This window comes from Lampetra planeri, unplaced genomic scaffold (genome assembly GCF_965212315.1).
Source record: "Lampetra planeri unplaced genomic scaffold, kcLamPlan1.2.h2 scaffold_628, whole genome shotgun sequence".
Lineage (NCBI taxonomy): Eukaryota > Metazoa > Chordata > Hyperoartia > Petromyzontiformes > Petromyzontidae > Lampetra > Lampetra planeri.
Window position 1 is genome coordinate 1 of NW_027615451.1, and position 18,126 is coordinate 18,126.

General features: G+C 42.5%; 2 protein-coding genes across 2 annotated transcripts; one reads left to right on the plus strand and one right to left on the minus strand.

Moving 5' to 3' along the window:
* Positions 1-3,815: 3,815 nt before the first annotated feature.
* LOC144741635 (zinc-binding protein A33-like) lies at positions 3,816-8,225 on the minus strand. The gene is made up of 6 exons (XM_078624137.1): positions 7,905-8,225; positions 6,695-6,790; positions 5,075-5,308; positions 4,854-4,867; positions 4,581-4,696; positions 3,816-4,375 (listed from the first exon to the last, which is right to left on the minus strand). Exons 1-6 carry the CDS (start codon positions 8,223-8,225, stop codon positions 3,816-3,818), a joined length of 1,341 nt encoding a protein of 446 aa, XP_078480263.1.
* Positions 8,226-10,481: 2,256 nt separating this feature from the next.
* LOC144741630 (neuropeptide Y receptor type 2-like) lies at positions 10,482-16,357 on the plus strand. Its single transcript, XM_078624133.1, is given in 5 exon segments — positions 10,482-10,560; positions 12,307-12,403; positions 15,203-15,737; positions 15,739-16,203; positions 16,205-16,357. Coding segments are annotated over 5 exon segments (1,329 nt in total).
* The last annotated feature ends 1,769 nt before the right edge of the window (positions 16,358-18,126 follow it).

The following is an 18,126-nucleotide window of genomic DNA, read 5'->3' on the forward strand; positions in this document are numbered from 1 at the left end:
GTAAAAACCCAGAGAGATGCATTAATGAAACATCACAGGCAATTATCTGAGAGCAGAGTTCAAAAACAGGTGTAGTAGGAGGGTTGGAGGCAGGAAGGGGGCCAGGGGAGGTACAAGACGATGGAACCACACACAGACACACACACCTCCTATAGTCACTTTAAGTGATTAAAGGAGAGTGTCAATCTAATTCTGAGTACTGTAATAATGTATATATATATATAGTAGTTATGACCACTGAGTACACACAGTACACTTGTGTTTACACATGGAATAATTTACACTTGTAGTTGTATAGAACTGACCACTGATATAATAGTGTAGTAATGACATTAATATAAATGTTATAACGTAGTAATGACCTAGAATGTAATAACTACTAATAATGTAGCAATTATTACACAGTATGCATGCATTACTTCATCTGATTCACATGTAATACTGAAGAAATGTTGGAATGGAATGGAATGACTGTTTAACAGTCACCACTTAATTATGGTGTATATACTGTATATATATATTAGATATTGGTGACGTGAAACACAACCTGTAGTAAATATATTGACATCCACCTCATGAAGATAAAATATCGAGTGGATGAGCGTAGAGTTGTCTCAGCAGACAAAGAGTGAAGCGGTGCTTCATTCCAGCTGAGTACATTATTTACACGTCTTTTTTCTGTGCTGCTCTTCAGCAAAGCCTGAGGGAGACGCCAGGCTTTTAAGCACGGAAACTCTCCACTGGTTCCACCAGTTTGCTCGATGACATAGTGCAAAATGGATTTTTGGTCATTGTAGGGATCACGGGCCTGAGCTTTGGGACATTCACTCCTGGACCTGAGGACTCAGTAAGTAGAGAGAGCGAGGAGCGAAGAGACTGCAAAAAAGTGTATTTTTTTCTCTTTAGTCTCTTCTGCAACAACTGCATCACTCTCATTGATTCCACACACACATGGTCTGCATTGATTCCACACAGAATATCTGACATATCATTTTGTTCAACTGTCTAATTATTCTGAAATATTAAAGTCTCACTGGCTCAAACGAAACAAGAAATCAATGCATAGATAGAACTAACCTCACATGTGTCCTTATCAAACACTGGCCAAGTCTGATGGACCGAAGAGCAAATAGCAAGCGAAGCATCTTGTCTGACTCACTGCAGACTGAGTTCATCTGTATCCGTGGGACTCGATGCGGTACGGGTAGTGCTTCTCACAGAGCTCAGGAGGGACATGAACCGCCAAGGTACGTTTCACCTTTAATTGTTTCTAATTTCATTGTTTTATTGACTCACCCATCTGGTCCGAGATGTGCCAGAGTCGCTGTGGGACAAGAAAACAGGAAAGCTGAGAGTCCCCAAGCAATACACCCATCAAGGTTGCTGGTTTTGGCTGCCCACTTAGTATTTGCATATTTGGTGGCTAAAAAAGAATGTTATCGATGTCCAGATTGAGTGGGCTCCCAAGCTAGCACAGTATATTTGTATGTACTGTATTTGATGTAGCCGTCTAGCAGCCAATAGTGTTTGTATGTGGGCCAAAAGAATCAATTCCAGTTGGCCTGTGAAAACAGGTGGCATATTGGCCATTGTGTGCCCATCTGGAGAGGTTCCCCAAAACGCTGGCATGGACATTGACGCATATCAGACTGCAGTTAAGTCCGTTAGGTTTCACTGGTGTCTGACTCCCCTGGGCTCTGAGTGACACTGGTGATATGAGTCACATATATTTTTAACAGCATGGTGATGCATCATTAGCTTTAGAATCAGGGAATCCCAAACACAGCGCACTCCAGTTATAATCAAACCAACAAAAGCACAAGCATGAGCTTGTCACGCACAGATGTGGAGGAGGTAGGTACACTTTTTTTTTTCAATTAAAGTTCTGTCCGGTCCGATTCTCCCACCTGACAAATTCCACCATCGAGCCAACGTTTAAAACCATTCACTGTGAGCTGCCAGGTAAAAGATTAAGCAAGCAGAGGGGAGATGACTGTAGTTGTGGGCTCACATACTTCCCTGACTCTGAACAGCATGACTAAGCAAAATTAACACATATGGGTGTAAGAGGTGTGTGAAGAGGAAGCTCAGTAACCCTCACCTCTCCCATCAAAGTGAATCCCCTCTGGACCTTGCTGTGACAGTCACTAAATGAGACCAGGCAGTGGTGACACCCTCAGGACACCAACACACCAAAAAGGCCATAATGTATCTTTGATAAGACATTCGCAAACGCCCAGCTGAATGCTTATGAACTAAAATGTGTGTATTATAACTAGTTTATCGCCAGACCTCATCCTGATATTTGGCTTTGTGCCTTTTGAAAACCTGGCAACACCTAAGTCCTGTGGCACACGCTCCTGTCATCTTCTTGCATAATGAAACAGAGGAAACTAACAATCGGATTCTCAGCAAGAATTTTGTGTTATTTTCATTATCTATTGACTCATGCCTTGAATTATTGGAAATATCGTTTGGTCATAGTATGTTCTTTAAAGGAGAATGAAATAATACTTTACTAGTATTTACTAATACTAGAATTCACACAATCCAAGAACACCACCAACGGAAAGAGAAATATTTGTATGAATTGACAAATTGTCTTCTAGTCATCGTTGGATTTGAATTAATAGGCCACTGTGAGAGTTGTAAAATGCATCCTCCCATGTGGGTCACACGCTGATGAAGGTCATTGTGCCACTTTCCCATCAGCAGAGGAGGCAGTAGCATCCTGCATCCTGAGGCCTGTCAAGCAGCCCAGAGACATCCCCACTGTCATGCTGTTTATCTGACCTTTCACCCAGCAAGAGGAAACAGGACGCTGGTCCCCTGGTGTGTTTGTGGAGATAACCCAGCACCCGCCTATTCTTATCGTTCATGGGTCAGAGATGTGTTCTACAGTTCCAGTCCAGGTGCAGGATGGTCACTCTACCCTCCTCTGTTCTGTGGCAGAGTGGCTTTGGACTTGAATCAAAGCGGCACTCGACGCTGCACATCTTTCTGTGATGATTCTTGATAACATGCTTGATTAATTCAAGCAAGGTCATGTTGGTGTCACAGATGCAGAAGCGAATCAAAGACACCATGTATTTAAGAAACACTTATCTAGTTTACTAGGCATCAGGATGTGATGGCGAATGGCTTTGAATCAGGAAACATTGGTGTGTATTTGTTTGAATTAGCAACATCAGCAAGAATACAGTTTCCTTCCTAAAACTACAACTGATATCAAACAATATATACTGTATGTCTTGTTAACAGGAAAGCAATGAGTAGTCATTACAGCATTAGTACTGTGCCCATAGTAATATACAGTATTCAAAGTGCTTATAACCTCTCTCAGAGACAGACAGAGACACACACACACACAGACACACACACAGACACACACACACACACACACACACACACACACACACACACACACAGTATATGCTTGATCCCCTCATGCTGATTAAATAACACTTTTGCTAACATGCCCAAGGGCGATCAGACACAATGAAAGAAAATTATTCTGATAGTCACTTCAAACAAACGCTCTCCAATCAACAGTACTTAGTACTAGCATATAGTAAAATGTCTTCTGTTCCATCAGGACGTCACTCCAACTCCTGTTTTTGTGAAAGTGCTGACCTTTTTACTGAATAGTTCTAAGGTATTTCAATGCTGAAAACGAGGCATCTGGCAACCCACTGAGCAATGAAAAATCAAAAATATCTGAGAAATGTCATGTGGTACCAAAAACAGTAGTGGTATGTGGGGGTCTTAGGTTGGTCAGTGAACATACTGCCCAGCCTGTATTGATTCCAGGTACATTACATGCACAGCGGGACAGCGGGATGGTGGAGGAGCTTGATCGGCTGATACGTCTGACTGCTGGAACTAATACAGGGGCTGAAGAAGGGGAACACTCTGCCTCTCGGCCCATTGGCGAACGAGTAAATCAGACTCATGTCATCAGCGCTGAAGAAGGACACCCTCTTGTCGTCGCAGTCCAAGAAAATGCCGATCCTTTTTGGGGCACAGCCGGGCTGCAGCCTCGTCCAGGGCTGGGTGCCTGCTGAGAACTGGTTTCGGTTTCGCAGCCGCAGCGTCCAGTAGCCATTCTCAGGGCTAAGCTTGATACGAGTGTGTCTGTCTACGGACTCAGAGGCCACGCCCAGGTCCCACTTGGGTTTCTCTCCAACTTCCACCTCCCAGTAGTGCCGGCCTGACTGGAAGCCCTGGGCGGCCAGAACATTAACACACTGGAGGAAGCGCTTATTATGGTCCTTGTACGAGATTGTGACATCACATTCGACTGCCAGTGTTTTGTCTCTTGAGATGCAAAGGCTTGGGTGCGCTGTGTCGACATCAAATGTTAATCGAGAGAGACCTTTGGGGCGAAATGATTCATACAATTATAACAGTAACTGAATTCAACAACCAATTAGTAGAACACCACTGTTGTTTTTCTGCCACGTTAACAGACATGTTAATTACTTCTTTTTCAAGTAATTACTTGCATTTACTTGCAATTTGGTCGGTTTTCACCTCATCTCATTTCTGTGACCAGTGATGATGATCAGAAGGGAAATTACCTGGCTTAAGAGACTTGAACATCTTCCTCCATGTGATGTACTGCAATGGAGCCATGTACTTGTTGCTGAAAGCATTTACGTCAAACTCTGGGGTGACATCCACCTGCACACACTCCCTGTCAGATAAAGTAAACACTCATTCACAAACACACTGGCTCATTTCCTTTAGGCACAAACGACATTGTCTGGGGATAGAATTTTATGGAAAACAAAGTAGATGGAGCAAAAATGCCTACTCCATCAATCAGTCATATTAGTGGAATGTAAACTTACTTGAGCTGCGGGACCTGGAGAGACATAGAGATCGAAATGCAAAAAACAAAAAAACAAAACACACATTAATTATGGATGAAAAAGTCACTGCTCACACCCTGGGGTGTATTTAAAGTACTGATGTTTAAACATATTAGAGACTTGTCACTCACTTTGATGCAGTGTTATTAACAAACTTTAATTTTCCTGGCAAATATTAATTATCAGTATCAACCCCTCACCTCAATCAGCGCTGAAGTCTCTGTGGCAGCACAAGCCTGTCGGAGCACCACCAAGTTTTCCTCCAGCTCTCTGATGCCGCGCTCAAGAACCTCCAGGTGGCGCTGGACCTTCTCCAGCTCCTCTTCCTGCTCTCTCCGTAGCTGCTCCAGCAAGCAGGTCTCCTCCTCCTGCAGGATCTGATGGAGAGCTCTGATTTCACCGGTGACACGAGCCTGCAGGTCAGCGCCGACTCTCTGGGAGGTGAGACGATTAAAGTCCACAACTTAGTGCAGCTATCTTGACCGTGATTTCGCTGTGATGTAGCTATGAGGGTGAAACGAAAATCTGCAAAAATTATTATCTGTAAATAAAAAAAAAGAAATGATACAGTGAGGACAAAGCCTCAATTGTAAAATAAGTGCTAGAAAAGTAAGACATGCATAAAAATAGATAAATACAAATAGCTTATTTTTCTGAATTCCTATTTAACTGAACTACTTTTAGTAATTCTATAGAAATTCATGTAATCTATCTAGTTTCTACATTTTTTCACCCATAAGGGATCTAACCACATCCTGAGCATCTGGTTTATAATCGATGAGTGTGCGTTAAACGAGGACTGCACCTCTTCCAAAGCTTCCTGACCTTCTTTTAAATGGACGTACCTGCACAGACTTTCAGATGAGGATGCTCAAATCTACGATTTGTCTGTGCACCACCTCCAGTCACTGCTGCTGCACACAGTTTTATAAATGAGCCCAAGCACTTGGATCATGGGGGAGAAGTGCCGTCTCACATGACCAAGCGGCTTTACGAGCACATGAGCAAAGTTAATGAAGGAATAAATAAAAACAGAGTTGAATAGGGGAATGAAATGGATGAAATATATGAGATAAATATGAGCAGAAGAGAAAAACTCAAATGGTCATATAAATAAATTTATTAGTAATTAATGGTTAAGGAATTTCCCTCTGGGATCATCAGGAACTTCTGAATTTGTTTCCCATTGTATTTTACTTTTTATTTGAGTATGATGGTTTCACTTCTTTACGTCTATGGAACCATACCTTGATCCATTAAATCAAAAATACTTCTGTAATTGTACACATGTTCAGAGAGAAGACAAAGAGGGGTAATGAATCTGTACTCTGCATTAAAGATATGATGTGTCAAACAACTCCAGAATGTTTACGCAGGGAGGGAATTTCCTGCTCGTCATCCCAGCAAATGCAGTGTGAGGTTGAGCTCTTATCCCCCATCTGTCTCACACACACATTAGACGTGTTTCCTTTCCATCACCTCTGCCTCATGGTATAATGCAGTCTTATCAGCGATGTGTGCAGCTCAGGGGGAGTCTGAGTTGAGCATTTGATGCAAGACCTCGACCGTTGAGTCTAAACACGTAAGAATTTGACTGTGTAGGAGTAGTTTCCTCTTCCTGGTTTACAAATATGTAGAAATTAACATTTATGCACTAATGCACAATCATTTTACATATCATAGCACAACGGGTCCCTCACTGCGTCTGTAAACACCATTAAATATGCACAAAGACATATTGCAAACAGCCATTAAAGCGGATCATGTGCATCCTTATCTGCTAAGTGCTGCCCTCCCTTGAGTTCCCCAGAGGAGCGCACCTTTATGGTGTCCATCTTGTCTTTGTTTCTGCGAATTCTGTTGATGAAGTCCTCCTTCCTCTGCTCCTCAGTCCTCAGGGCCTCTTTCAGTTGTCTCTGTACAGAAATAGACAAAACTGAGTCAATGTGGAAGACAAGAACAATAGTACACAAAGAGCATGATTAACAGACAGGATTTTAATCTTATGGGGGTGTTGAGATACAGGATCTGGGCTTCCTTACCATTTATAATCATAGTAACAGAAATCCTATATACTATGCATATCATATCATATCACATCATATATTTTTAGGTAAACCTTCTCTGTACCTGCGCTATGTTTTAAACAAATCATCGAGGTGCTGACTACTCTACTTTTGGTACTCTGTGGTAGCCTGAGGAAAAAAAACATTACTCTAGATTTATATTTTATGTTGAGTGCGGTCTGCCAAGTGTCACCTCTCAGCTACTGAGATGGCTGAAATGGGAATGGCAAAAAAAAGGATGTGTTTGAGCTTTACACCACCTCACTTCCATCCTGTAGGCCATCTTCATCACCCTCATATATGCTCAGTCTGTGACGATGCTGACAATTCTACTTTCAGCACAGTCACGTGGCACAAACTCATACATCCACATACATACGGAGTGGTAACATCAACAGTGCTGTTTCAACATACATCACAGATCTTAAAACCAAAAACAATGCAACATCACTTTGAAGATTATGGAAACATTTAGCTATGGCTGAGCAAATTTCAAAGCTTTTAATTATTATGGCGGTTACACTGAAAGTATTTGGGGGAGGCACAGGTTGGAAATGTTAATTAAAATATTTGAGGACTGATTAGAGGGTATCTGAAAGACACAGTATGGGATACCAATTGACTAGAAAAAAAAAAACAACTTTTCGTTATCTTAATAAGTGATGAACAGAAAGTAGCATAAAGCTAAGAGCCAGAGTTTCAGACAATGCATCATTTGTGTCAGCAGTGTATAAAACTGCTGTTACACGTTGCAAGACTTTAAATTTGTCATTATACGTGGAGCCATTGTGGCTATAATATAACAACTGAGTAAAATGATCTAACAATGTAGTTTTACCTTCTCATTTATGTCTGCCATGTCAAGATCTCTGATCACATACAGAGATCAAAGTACAAACGAGTTCAAACGAACAGGGAGTGGAGCGTGAACTTTGCAGCCATAATGGCTGTGCTGTGAATTCACCTCAAGGTTCTTGATGTAAGAGTCCGAGGTGGCGGCCCTGACCTTCTCCACCATGGCAGCCACAAGGTAGTTGGTCTGGAACTGCTTACTGCTGAACTCCTTGCGGCACTGCGGGCAGGTTACAGGGCCCTGTGTTCCTCTCCAGTACCTGGAGATACAGAGCCTGCAGAAGTGGTGCATGCAGGCCAACATGACAGGCTCCCGGAACAAGTCGCAGCAAATGGCACATGTCAAATCCTCTCGAAGGCTTCCACTGGTGGCTGCAGAACTATCGGTAGAACCAACGGCAGATGCTCCAGACCCTCCGGCAGCAGCAGCCATAATGAAGAATCACTTTCCTTTCTCCAGAATCTCTACAAAATGAAAGTGAAAGTTTGGAAGGAGCATACCACTCCTGGCGACACCCTGGATCCACTTTCTGGCAGGTGTCTGTCCTGAAATAGCTCAATAAAATGGGTTACAGCAGTTCCACCATGTTGTTTCGCACATGACATTACACTTTCGTGACTGAAAATGAATATATACCAAAGCTAAGGTCGAAGCCAGCATTCATAACAAATATCTATGCAGACGGCACCAAGACTGAACAGTGTCAGTTCAAGGAAAAACGTAAATACGAATCACGGGTCTTTTCAAGTTTGCTTGTGATTTGGATCGTTTGCTTTTACGCAAATGTTTTCCTAAACTTGCTAAGTCCAGACAAACACCGTGTTTCCGCTACATAATACAACTTGACAACTAATATGTTCTTCCTTCAGATATCTTCTTAGTGACTTACTTTGTTTGCTGCTGAGAGAAACGTGCTGAATTCGAAGTTCCTCCGTTTGTTTTCTTTCCCTCTGAATCGTTCTCGACTGCTGTTGGCACGTAAAGGAGGCGAGAGGTACTGCGCATGCGCAAATGAAAGCTCCTCTCTGATTGGTCTATACGTCACAGCGTGAAGTTCACGCACCGCCCTCTGCCCTCATTCAGCATCATATGACAACTGTAGCGCTGATACGGCTCCAGTCTGTTTGTCTTGAGTGATAACGCGTTTTCACGTCCTTCCCACAGTGTTGCAGCTCTTGTTTTTCACAGCTTGGGACATTTGCTGATAAAATCTGTAACTGTGGAAACGGCATGTGTTCCGGGGAGAAATACTAAAAATGTCAACGAGACATTGTGGCATTGTGACAAGTGTACATCTCAAGTGAGAGTTATAAAATTCTGAAACGCATCATCACTTGACCGTGTTAATGATAATCTGCAAAAAATTGAGACATTTGTTCGTGACAACAAATGTGTAAAAGACATACACTGATTCCACTAAACATTACTTATTATACTGATAGCTTATATCATCAGTTTATTAGCAAATGAGGGCACTGACTGATGTTTTTATGTTTGTACAATAGTTGCTGGGATCATTCAGCTGCAGGTTTGAAGACGAGTCGGGAGGGAATATGACTGGAATCATCACATGAAATTGTGTGATGAGGACTTGTAAGCTGTTGTCATTATGAAGATTCCTCTAACACAAAAGAGGAAGAAATAACAGAAACAAAACATCAATGTCAGCACAGGCTGTCAGTCGTATTGTTATTTTCAACATTAGCATCCTGCCAGAATTTTGCAGTCCTACTGAAGAATTTTCATTTTAAGTAATGAGGTATTACATGTCAGACCTATAATACAGCTACTTAACAAAACAGACGGACAAATGGCAGTAAACCCTGCCCAGTATAAAAATGAGACAATTCTCTTCTGGAAAACAGACGTACAAAAAAAAAATTCACACATCTTTTACTCCTCCGTCGTCTGTCCTCCCTGGCCAAAATACATCTGTTAGTGCCCTTTAAGGAGTTCTCCTTGTCCTTAAGACGCTGGCAAAGTGGTCACCTGAGGAATTGTCTGTCCTGTGTTGGGCTAGCAGTGTTTTTTCTTCTCTGAAAAGTCTGTGTATTACTTGCTACACTGGACTGCAAACAAACATTATCCATCATGTACCTGGATGATCAACATCACTGGCATAGACAACGAGTGTGAGGAGATTGTTGGCTAAAAGTCCTCCAGAAATTGATGTCAGCTTCTTGGTTGAGAGTCGAAACATCGTCAACAAACTAAGACTTGGCAGACTGGATTTCTCACCCACATTCCTCCAGTTGTAAAAAGAAATGACCTTCTTGGGGCATTGTGTCCTCAATGGACTCAGTTGTTTACACATCATAAAGCTATTAAAAGTACATTTCCCACTTCATTTAACTGCCTCTACCTGATTTGAATGATTGTATATTTCATTAACAATGTCATGTGATTTACTCTTGTCTCAAGAGGGGGAATGTGTGTGTGTGTGTGTGTGTGTGTGTGTGTGTGTGTGTGTGTGTGTGTGTGTGTGTGTGTGTGTGTGTGTGTGTGTGTGTGTGTGTGTGTGTGTGTGCGTGCACATGTATACATACTTGGGAGGGAGAAGTATACACTCTGCGGATGATAGATCATCTACAATATCTGAAGAAAGATCGATACATTTCATAATTCAGTATCTGAAAGTTGTTAATTATTTTGTTTGACATTGCAAGACAAAACCTTGTGGAGGAGAGCATGGTTGTCAGTCAGCCTGTGGAGGGAGAGGTGGCAGAGGGCTGCTTGAAGATGTGGCAGGTGTGGTTTCTGACTGGCAGTTTGTGTTACTGCTCACAGAGAGAAAGCAGACAGAGTACCTGAAAAACAATCAAAAAGGTTTTCAGTGGTTGCAGCTTACTCATGTCCTCTATCTATCTATCTATCTACTTTGTGTATTTAATCGTTTATGTGGGTCTGCCTTTTAAGTGTCTTCTTCTTTTGCATGTGTATAATCCCACTGTTGAGCTTAGAGGGATACACAAGCATCAGGGCTTCAGGATTGGATCTGCCAGTCAGTCAGTATGAAATGAAAGCGCTCCAATCAATATAAAAGGAGCATCCCACGTAACTGTTTACCACAGGAATCTGATTTGCTGACTTCACAAACTACCTGTGCTTTTTGATTTTTTACTCACTAAAGAAAGCTGGTGCCATGATCTCCAACTGTGACGTTTAACCTTTGTGGTAAACCCTCAAAAGGGAGGGAGCCTGATTGGGATTTCTGGTTCCCACTCCCTCAATTATTAATTCCAACAGCCTACACACAGCAGAGTGACAGACATGTGTACAGACAGGAGGAGCAGCCCTCAGCAGTGTGCACTGTGAGGTTTGCGAGAACAGACATTCTCTGATCATGTCAGCATATTAGCAGCACTGCAGCTCTCAGAGAATGGACCAAAACAATGATCAGATGAAGAACAGCAGTGCAACCATATCAGACAACATGAGCACTCACTCATTAAGTTAATGTAGACTGATAACTGCACAGGTGGCCAATGATGCAGCCTGAAGATACATTTGCCAAGAGACATAGATTTGTTCTGCTCTACTAAACTGTAAAACCCCGGTGTCTGGGGTACAGAAACAGTATGGCAAGGTCAGAAACTCTCATTAGTTGGGTTGAAACAACTGTCAACCTTGATTGCAAATTGACCCGGAGTTGTGGGATGACGCTCAATATTGAAAGAACACACGGATGTGGATCCTAATCAATATGGATAATCTCTGCTGCTGTGTCAATCAACATAACAATTGCATCATCCAATTAAATCCCACATGTACATTCAACAATCCCACTCCCAGTTCTTGCCCAAGGAAACCATCCAGACTGGAATGATAAGAGACACACAGCATCTCCAGGGAATGAGATGAACAAGACTGAGGAAGGCACCATTCCCTCTAATTCAGAAAACATTGATATGATTTTGAGTTTTATTTCATTTTTGTATTGTCCTTGGAAAGGCTCGTCATTCTCACCCTCTCTGCTTTAAATGTCGATCAGCCTTTGTCCTGAGAATTTCCTTGAGAGTGTTGGTATCTTTTTTTCTTGTCTTTTTTCCCCATTTGGAGCTGTGATTTATGATATGAAAGAAATTGCCTCAGGAAATATAATAACCTCCTAATTTCATGATCCTGCATCCGAAGCTCAGAATCTAAAGGTCAGGCAAATGACACTACTCCACAACATGACAACTCAACAAACCAATTAATGTTTCATTATTCTCGTGCTTCCTGAAAAAGGTTCTGGGAGACATTTGTGCCACATGAACAAGTTCATCAGAATCAGCTCAGACAATAAGGTGGAGCCATAAACAGTATATGAGGATTGTTTTACAACCATTCCAAAGTTCCTTCAAAACAGATCACCGGAATGGTGCGTGTATGTGTGTGTGTGGTGGTGGTGGTGGTGGTGGGGCGGGGGTGTGGGGGGGGGTGTTAATGATAAAACGAGATGAGCGGTCCACATAATTCATGACATGTCATGTCTGAGTAACGCAGACGAAAACGCGCACATCCTGCGCAGCTCTCCGCACAGCTGGCACCGGGCGGACGCTGCTGCGTCCTGTGGACTTTTCTCTGGAGCGCACAGCCGAGCTACAAGATGCGCACCCGGCGCTCCAGTTAGGGAGGAGCTTGGGATTTTCCTTCTTGTTTCATGCCTCTGGCGAGTGAAGACTGTATTTTACAAGCAGGTGTAAAGGAGGAAAGGTGAGTCCGTTAATATGTGGATGACGTTATTTTTTACTCCAGAATGAAGAATAGCAGAAATATATTCTTTAGATGATAACTACGAATCGTTCTGCTTTCTAGGACAGCGGAACCTGTTGAGAGAAGAACGGTCGTTTGCGCGTAATTTTGAATGTGAGAGAATCATTTTGCGGTTGGAGACGGGTGCACACAGCGCAGCAGAGCACCCTAGAAGAGGCAAACGATGTTTGCACCTGCTATGTCTGCTGAATGAGCTTAAATGGAATTATTTCTTTGGAACTTGAACAAATGGGGACAAATTACGCACGAACGCAGCATCAATGCACGCTTGATTGGGACTCAGGTTTCCTGTTGTTAGTGCACGCTTGTGCTCTGCGTTTGGGTGGCAGATTGCACATTGGCACAAGTCAGGAATTATGAATACTGTTCCGCAAAGCGGTGCTTGGACATATGATGTTCATTATTGCTTTTCCGTATTATTTCTGCAGGCTGCCTAACGCGATCTGTGCTCGTGAGTGGGTAGCTGCAGTGCTTTTTGGATTTGGCAGGACAGTACGGTGGTCCCTATAGATTGGCGTTATTCTTTCTATACTCTTCCCAGCCCCCTGCTCATATGTGCTCTAATCTGCAGGGACTTATAGCTCACAGATACTGACACATTAGTCGAAACCGTTGCTGCTTGTGCCACAACATGTTTCCAACCAATTAATGAAAAAAAGTGTCAGTGCATATTTAGCCTTTTCAGTGCCCTTAAGGTAAATATGACTCATTATTTCATTGATTATTAATAAATACAGTTTTGACAGTCAGAGAATCATAGGACGTGTGGGAAACAGTTTTTTCCAGCATCAGTTTTCTGTATCGACATGCACATGCCATCAGATGCAGGTTCTGAGCAGCCAAACAATGGGTACCTTTTCTTGACAGGTGTGTATTCAGCAGGTGGTGGTATAAAACATATATCAGTGTATTATAGGGCTTCTCACACTGTAACGGTTGCATTACAGCTGCATTCTGCACTCACTCTGTGAGTAGCACTAATAATCGCCTTATGTGAGCCATGTGCTGCTCTGAATTAGCTGACTTGCTCGTCTTTCTTCCTCCTAATGATGGCACAGGTGCTCCTGGGATGGTGAAACCAAAAGAAACACTTTTACCCAGCAATTATGAACAATTTTAGTAATACAGCTTGTCGTTTTTGGGCATTTTTGGTTCAAATGTGTACAATATGAGCTGATTACAATCGACAGCTTTATAGAACATCGACTTCGTCATTGTGATCAAGGGAGGATTCGTTCTGAATTACACCTTTCATTCTTTCTGGCTTTAATGTCGGGATGACATTCACAACACCAGCTACTGTTTATGTGTCTTACTTCATTACAGATTTGATCCAGTCAAAGTGTTTAATGGGCATCTCAGTGGGGAAAGCACTGTGCACAAAGCTCAACATGGATGGACACACATTTCTCAAGTTACATTGTTTGACTGAGAGATGGCATAATCTAACATAAAGAACTGGAGTGACATAAAGAAAAAACCTTGTGATCATGATCAGATCAAAGAGACCCAGCGTTCAGCTCCCAGTACAGCAAATGTACAATTCCCAGCAGATCCAAAATTAATCCCCAGGTGATTAAATATCCATGAACCAGAATGGAGGTTCAATCCTCAGAAGATCAAATGTTCAATTCCCAGCAGAGTCAAGGTTCAAATGTCATCTAATGGAAGAAACCTCAGAAAGAGCCACAGAGGAACGTTCCTTCAGCTCCGGGGACAGACATTTCTCATGTATGACCTACACATTACCTACACGTTACCAACATGTTTTGACGAAAAAAAAAAAAACATTTGATATCAAATCTATTTCAAGAGGACAACAAAGCAGTTGGAGATGTAACCAAGTGGCAGCAGGACTGTATAATCTCCTATGTCCTTAGTAACTGGGAAGAATGAGCGTGTCAAAAGTAAAAATGACAAAGCAATCACGATCAACCATTAGCAACAATGCTATTGCCATTATTGCCATTATTAATAGGGAGAGGGTGGTGGCATGGTAGGGTACTCGGCTTCCTTATGCCAGGTTAATCATTCATGTTATCCCTGTGATGAAGATCTTCTGAAAAACCCAGAAGATATAGAATTAGAAAATAAAAGTCCAGACCCCTCACCATTGAACAGAACACTGCGGAAAAGAGGCAGTGAATAGAGGCAGTGAATAACACACATACAACAAGATATAACAATATTGCAGATCCTGATTCTGTGGCTTCAGAAGCAGAAGCAGAAACAGAACAACAGGAGAAAGCAGAAAGAAGATGCAGAGTCAATATCATGCATCAATGGAACAAGCAGGGACAGACAGGACGAGTGTTTATGCAACCAACAAAGGGGGTGTGAAATGATTGGAGGCCAGTGTGGAATCATGCCTAGTTCACTGCACTTAAAACTGCTAGCTGCTGTTTGGGATTTGTGCAGGGGTGGCTGGTGGAGGTGTGCTGAAAACTAGCCATGTTCATGTTTATAGTTGTCAGCCAGAAGAAATCCAGCTGAGCCGTGGGATTCCTAAATTGAAGACAACATGTTGGGAGTAAATACATTTCTGACACAGTATTTTTTTGCATTGACTTTGTCAGTTAATTCACTCATCAGGCGCAACTTTCTGTCTGACTTGTCTCTGAACGAAAATCATATCATCATATCTTTCTCAGGTGTCGGCACAGCCCAGATCCGGCACCTTCAGACGAAATGAGCCCACCCGATACATCCAACGCCACAGGAGACGGGGAGGTTGCTGACACTGATGTCTGGATTTTATTTAACAATAGCACAGACTTACACCTACATGGTTTCCACACTGACATCACCAAACACCTGGGGGTGCAGATCACCCTGATCACAGCCTACTCTCTAATCATCCTCCTCGGGCTGCTGGGGAATGCACTTGTCATCTACATGATCATTCGCTACAGGAACATGCGGACAGTGACTAACTTTTTCATAGCTAACTTGGCATTAGCGGACCTCCTGGTGGACACTCTGTGCCTGCCTTTCACTCTGGTTTACACGCTTCTTGATGAGTGGAAGTTTGGGGCTGTGCTCTGCCACATGGTGCCGTTTGCCCAGGCCTTGAGCGTGCACGTGTCTATCCTGACCCTGACTGTGATCGCCCTGGAGCGCTACCGCTGCATCGTCTTCCATCTTGGTCGACGTCTCACGTGGCACTCGAGTTTCCTCATCATTGGCTTTCACCTGGACTATGTCAGCTGTCCTGGCTGCGCCCCTGGCCATCTTCCGAGAGTACCGCTACGAGGAGATCCCCTCCATCAATCTGCACATTGCAGTCTGCTCTGAAAAGTGGCCCTACGGGACCAGCAGAGATGGAGTCATCTACAGCGTCTCGATGCTGCTGCTGCAGTACATCATTCCTTTGGCGATCATCAGTTATGCTTATATTTGCATCTGGGTCAAACTCAAGAATCACATAAGCCCGTCCAGCCGCAATGACAGCATCATGCGCCGCAAAAAGACGACCAAGATGTTAGCTCTGGTTGTGGTGGTGTTCGCCATCTGCTGGCTGCCTTTCCACGTGTTTCAGCTGGCCAGTGATCTGGACCTGGTGCTCAGGTTTAAGGAGTACAAACTCATATACACAGTGTTCCATATCGTAGCCATGTGCTCGACCTTTACCAACCCTCTCCTGTACGGGTGGGATGAATAAAAACTACAGGAATGGCTTCCTCATGGTCTTCCGTTGTGAGGATAAGCCAGAGTCTTTCCACCCTGAGGGTTCAATCAGGACGCGCTCTACGAGAGGTGTGGCGCTGAATGGACGCTATGGTAGACACCCACCTACTGCTGTATGACATGAACAGTGTTTAAAAAGCATGAACGCATTAAACACCTTGGGTTTGTGGCGTTTGTGGTTCAGAAGTAGCATTTTGACTTGAATGCTCTTGTCCTGGATGGGACGTAAAGCTTTGCATGCAGATTGGTTTATGTAAAGCTGTTCTCTCCTTTGTGACTCGTACTTGTGAAATATACATGTCTGACGTATTAATACATGATGAAGATGAATACTGTGGTAATAATTATCTCTGTATATTGTGTGATGTGATTACTTGTTGGTTCTGTACGCAGTTGCATTGTTGACTTGTCGGATAGCTCTTCTAACTCACTGAAGGGAGAAGCAGCTTACTGACACTTTAATTTACAACGGTTGTCCTTGTAGTGGTCATTTAATGTTTTTCTCTCAGCCAGTCCAACTACTGTGTATTAATTCCATTTAAATGAATGGTTCTTTGTCATGCCCAATCAAAGAAAGCTGCTACTGCCTTTTGTCTCACCAGGAAGTTCATTGTTCATCTGGAAACATTGTTTTTGATCAGATGGACCAGCTCAGGTCAGATGAAATTAGACTGGTGCCGCTCTACCTTCAAACCACGCATTAGTTAACCATATGCCAAACAAAGAGCCATTGCACTGGTCTTTACGCTTTGAACTGTAGCGAGGTGCCAATTGAGCTGGTTATGCTTCAACTGCATACCAGAAGGACTGTATAAACTTCCTGCACCTTCCATGTGTTACTTTTTCACTTTCCGAACATAGCCACAAAAGACATAACATATAATAAATCATTTATTTCACAGATAGACATATGAGGCCTACGCAGTGTGATTCATTTGAAATACCTGTTGGGATTGTATCGCTGGCTCCAGACACCCACAGGATTGATTTCATGGCTTTGCCTATATGCCTTTATATAATGAGGATTATTATAGAACCTGTGGGCCTAAAAAAACTAAAAAAAAAATCAAAGATGCAATGCATGAGACCCATTAAGTATTAGACCTAGTGTGACAATCTTTCTGTCTTTAGGGATGAATTTCTGCGCACAGGGAGATGTAATTATTCTTCCGTTCCTTGGTGTTTTGCGCCAAAGGGTGGAAAAAAAGAAAAGTGACGCAAAGGCATATTAGTCATTCTAATACTTTCTGCCCTCAAGTTGAGGATGTTTTCAGATTAACACACTTTAATACACTGTGCAGATGCCAGTGTTTTTAAAGTCATACATGCCACAAACAGGTTGGGCTCGTCACTCACTGGCCAATTTAATAGGTATTCATAGATCAAAGTAATGCAGTATAATCCAAAATTGGTTCCTTAAATTATTTCATGGGGATAATAATCAGTTTAAACTGACGTGTCTATTTTAATGTTTATTGTGGAGGCTGGAATTTGTAATATGTTTAAGAGGAGCAGATTATACTGAGTGGTATTGCACTGCTACATGACTAATGTGCAATGAACTGCATGTTTACATACAATTAGTGCCTTGAGATGACAACGAGCCTGGATTTGTCTGTGACTTAACCACATTCAAGTTTTGCCAAAATGTGTAAAAAAAACATTCCAAAATTAAACAAAGATTTACAATGTTGTTGGTTTTTTGCATAGTGTCGTAATTAACAGGGTTGTCCTTCTATTGTGTGAGCATGAGCGTTTTCTATTGTATTCAAATTATCTGGTTTCCCTGCTAATTTGCTGAGATATTTCAATTCAATTAGGCTGGAGTCTTTATTTTGCATTTGCCTACAGATGCTTCACCATCAACAACAACCATGTAGGTCATCTT